Here is a 4617-nt window from a genome sequence, read left to right as displayed (position 1 = left end):
GATCCAGAGATTGACTGGGGAAGATCATTTGGAGATGTTGGCAACACATTTCATTCAGGGTGAGCTTTATGTTTTCTGTTTTGCGCAGACAAATGATTGCAATGCATTCTGCTACAACTCTTTATGTGTTTCTTAACAGTTGAGGACAAGAACTTTTCTCTTTGCAACTTTGTGATGAATCAGAACATGGAAGTTGAGACGGCGAGAGAGCAAATCCAGGAGGTCAGTGTGTGAATCACAGAACTAGTCAAATAAAGACCCGTTCGCAAGATGAACTGATCATTTAATATAAATACATGACTGAGGAAGGACAGTTCAGTCCCCTCCACTTTTTGTGAGATAATGATTTAAGTTTCATTAGGTTTATTTCGCTAAGCAGCTGTGCAAGGCAAAAAAAGTAGCTTTGTAAAATTACTTTTGTCATTTTAGTATTATTTGTGTACTATTATAGTATTTTTATTATATAGTATAGCATTTCTACTATAATACTCAATGTTTAGTTAAGTTTCTTATGTGATTTTGTCATTTTTATTAGAATTAGTTTTTTTCTGTTTAGCTTTATTTTCTTTTTATAGTAATTTTAGCACTTCCACTTTTTTTCAGTTAATCGTCAAAGCAACATTTCTAGTTTTTCGTCTAATATTTATTTGAATTCATTTTAAGCTTTATTTCACTTAATGAAAGCAATTTTAATAGTTTTAGTTTTAGTTAATAAGAACAACACTAAAACCAAACAAAACATTGGCAAACCTGGGCCAAATGAACATGCAACGTGCATAATGTTATTCATATTCACATTTGAATACAGACACAACAGTAGGAATCAATTTTTTGTGTTGATTCTGTTCCAGATTAGAGAAGAGATCAAGCAGATCCACATGGAACGTGTCCAAAAGGAAGAGAAAATTCAGGTGGAATTAAAACTACAGCAAGAGTGTGAGACTCAAGCTCAAGATTATGAAGCCCAGGCCGATGACATCAGCAAGATCCTTCATCAGATCAAAACAGGTACTAGTAAAATCACCCAAACATGCGTTAACATAATCACGTGGAAGAATCAAAAATGATAACATTCTCACGTTATCGTCTTAGAAGAAGAATGATACTTGCGTTTTTATTCACAAAAGCTTATGTTGATGTCATTCTAGGGACAGACAGTGTGTTCAAAAAGATTGACTGCGACAGCACACAGGTGTTAGACGTGCTGGGCTCTTCCTCTGGGATCGAAGACAGTAACATCATGAAGTACCTCAGCCTGGTGGAGCAGAGAACCAGTGAACTGCTCATCATTCAAGCCTTCATTAATTATAAGGTACAGAAAGGACCAGAATGTACCAACAGGTTATTTCATAGGCAGTGTCCGAAATCACCCCCTATAGCCTTAAATAGGGCACTATTTGAGTGCACACATTCAATCCCCAGGGTTCCTACGCAGTTTGGAAAAGTATGGAATTTGATTTGAGTAATTTCCAGGTCTGGAAAAGTATGGAAAAAAGAAAGCAGATTATGGAAAAATATTTGCATTTCCAGACTATTGCCCCTGTTTAGTTTTCTATAATAGAAAATTAAGAATTTAATGAACAAAAATGTATCATAGAAGTGTGTTTTCATGGCAGCTGTTTAGTGATTGTCTAACACAACTGAATTCAAGGTGCACTTTTTCATTATGCAAAAATGCAGGTTATAAGTGTTCTGGGTTTCTTCTCATGATATTCTTAGCACCGTATTACAGAGCCACTAAAAGGATCTTTGCAAAAATAAAAAATATGCAGACTTTCGTGTGCGCATGAGAAACCATTAAACTTAGCATAGACAATGCACACTGAGCCACCTATTGCACCATCAGCCCATTTCACGGTGTGGTTTCTTGGCCGCCATTAAAGTGTGTTAAAGCAGTGTGTTAAAGCAGACCTAAGGCCTTGAAATATAATGTACTGCCCTACACATTTTTTTCACCACTTTATTTTAATAAAAAAAGTTATTTGAGTCTGGAAAAGTATGGAATTTTGAAATGGAATATGTGTAGGAACCCTGAATCCCACAATGCACTGTGATAAAGAGTTTCTTATTATTAGAGCTGCCAGTTTGCTAAGTTTCAAATGACTATTAAGCATCAAGCACAAACGATGCAAAACGGCAGCCCTTCCGGCGCACTCAATGTCCGAATTCACTCACTCGTTTTCATTCACTCCTTTAACTCGACTATATTAGTGGAGTGATTTAGGGAATAGTGAATGAGGGTATAGGGGGAGATTTTGAACACAGCCATAGTGTTAAAGCAACACTGATAAATATGCAGCCAACCCAAGTGTATTTTACAAAACAAAAGAAAATGTACAATAATACAATGTTACACCACAACGATAGTGTGTGTGTGTATAAAGTATTTTAGTCCAGCGTGCACTAACACTGAAGACTGGAGTAATTTAGTTAAGTTTAGTTTGTTTATTTGAGCAGTAAACATTCTGTTCAAAAGGAGTGGGCCGAAGCAAAAGCGCCCTCCCCCAAAATTAATACAATAAAAATTCTCATTTTACAATAGTACAAAGGAACATAGTGCAAAAGCAACAAAACAACAACAAGGAAACAACAGCAAAAAAAAAAAAATATATATATAATAATAATAATTTGATTATATATTATATTGATTATAATTTGATTAATTAGATTATATACACTTGCAGTGTCTGATCATGGTAGAAATACCCCTAATGGCAATTTATTTATTCTTCTCTAACCTTTTCAAAAATCTTTTGCTTGTATTTATATTTGAACAGTTTGATGTTTGGACATCGTTTCATGTCCATCTCCAAGTTATTCCACAATTGTCGCCATTAACTGTAGGGCTAAACTTTTTGTTGTGCTATGTTTCTGAGTCCTAACATTTTATTCATCACGTAATTCATAACAACCAGTACATTCTTGGAACCTTCTTTGTATTTGACTTGGTAACAATTTGTGCCTTGCTTTGTATAGCATCTGTACTGTTTGGAACTCAACAATGTCATAAAACTTCATGATCTTTGATTTTAAAAATAATGAGTTTGTGTGGTCCAAAAACCCAACTTTATGAATTAATCGGATAACTCTTTTTTGCAGCATTACTATTGGTTTTAATGTGCTTATACAAGTACTACCCCATACCACAGAACAATAATGTAAATAGGGCAAGAACAGTATAAAGTATGCAGAGCTTTGATGTTTAAAGTATGCTTTACTTTTGCAATTACTGAAATGCTTCTTGATATTTTAGTGATTATGTATTTAATATGAGAGTTCCAAGTAATTCTATCATCTATAATAACTCCAAGGAATTAGATTTCATGCTCCCGCTCTATAACAACACCCTCTATCTGAATTGCTTCCTGAGCATTGGAATTACTGTTGCCAAATATCATCATTTTGCTTTTACTCAGATTTGGTGATAAGTAATGATGCTGAAAATTCAGCTTTGGTCACAGGAATAAATTACATTTAAAAAATGTATTAAAATAGAAAACAGTGCTTTTAAATTGCAATAATATTTCACTGTTTTTACTGTATTTTTTAATCAAATAAATGCATCCTTGATAAGTATAAAATACTCTTCTTTCTATAAGAGAAAAAATCTTACTTATTCTGAAATGCTGACCAGTGGTGTATCTAATGTTAAAAATAGGACCCGAAGAAGAGTTGCGACCTGAAAGAAGTTGCTCAGTTACTGCTGGGTCAGAAACCAGACGTGCTGAGACGCATTGAGATCCTTCTGGAACGTCCGTTCAGGCCCATTACCAGGTGAGAGAAGCTTCTCATACACTATGTTGAGCTATAGACACAAAAGTACACAAAATAGGTGGAAATTATGACTTTATTGTTTTATTAATATATGCTCCTGGTCTTATTGTGCTAGATTCGGGTGTGATTATGAGGCCGAGGACTGTGAGGAGCGTCGAATTTTGACCCACAAAGAACTCCATCAGTTTGCTTTGAGAAGAGTAAGGCACACAGCATAGCTCTTTCCCATTCTGATGTATTCATTAACTATGCTTTGCATTACAGTGGTGTTTGTGGGTTTTCTGTCGCAGGTCATGCGTGCAGGAGGAGGCAAAGATGGGAAAACCTAGAAGAGCAGGACCATGTCTAGCAGCAGACAGCGTTTGCTGGAGCCTTCAGACACACTAAGTATCTGTGTGTATTTTTTTATTATTTCAGCTGGTCCCTCCCACTGGCAGAGTATTTACTTGTGTCAGATGAGAGAGGGTGAGTTTTAACCCTTATGTGCTGTTGGGGATGTAGTGGTTCTCAACCCTGCTCCTGGAGGACCCCCAACACTGCACGTTTTCTTTGTATTCCTAATCAAACACACCTGATTTAACTCATCAGCTCATTAACCCATGTGATAATGAGCTGATGAGTTGAATCAGGTGTGTTTGATTAGGGAGACAAAGAAAACGTGCAGTGTTGGGGGTCCTCCAGGAGCAGGGTTGAGAACCACTTCGGGGTATTTTTGAGTCTTAAAGGGATAGTTCACTTTGAAATTAATTTTTGGTATGTTTTAGCTTACCTCAAGGGCATCCAAGATGTAGGTGTCTTTTTTTCCGCAGTAGTTTCAATTTTGATATTTTTAGGTCAAACCGT

At 35.9% G+C, this 4617-nt stretch overlaps 1 protein-coding gene across 1 annotated transcript; it reads left to right on the top strand.

Moving 5' to 3' along the window:
• The first annotated feature begins 8 nt into the window (after positions 1-8).
• Positions 9-4067, top strand: LOC309489681 (coiled-coil domain-containing protein 63-like). The gene is made up of 6 exons (XM_082158543.1): positions 9-59; positions 140-222; positions 852-1008; positions 1149-1312; positions 3659-3774; positions 3890-4067. Exons 1-6 carry the CDS (start codon positions 35-37, stop codon positions 3990-3992), a joined length of 648 nt encoding a protein of 215 aa, XP_082014669.1. The 5' UTR covers positions 9-34; the 3' UTR covers positions 3993-4067.
• Positions 4068-4617: the final 550 nt, after the last annotated feature.

The sequence above is a fragment of the Leuciscus leuciscus genome (genome assembly GCF_965113295.1).
Source record: "Leuciscus leuciscus genome assembly, chromosome: 24".
NCBI lineage: Eukaryota > Metazoa > Chordata > Actinopteri > Cypriniformes > Leuciscidae > Leuciscus > Leuciscus leuciscus.
The sequence above is the reverse complement of the archived record's forward strand: the minus strand, read 5'-3'. Positions and strand labels throughout refer to the sequence as shown.

What these genes read in the sequence shown, in the direction of transcription:
- LOC309489681 (XM_082158543.1), top strand. Translation starts at nt 35, where the DNA reads ATGTTGGCAACACATTTCATTCAGG. An exon ending in AAGCCTTCATTAATTATAAG is followed by an intron (nt 1,313 to 3,658) that starts GTACAGAAAGGA and finishes TGTTAAAAATAG; the next exon opens with GACCCGAAGAAGAGTTGCGA. An exon ending in CCGTTCAGGCCCATTACCAG is followed by an intron (nt 3,775 to 3,889) that starts GTGAGAGAAGCT and finishes TTATTGTGCTAG; the next exon opens with ATTCGGGTGTGATTATGAGG.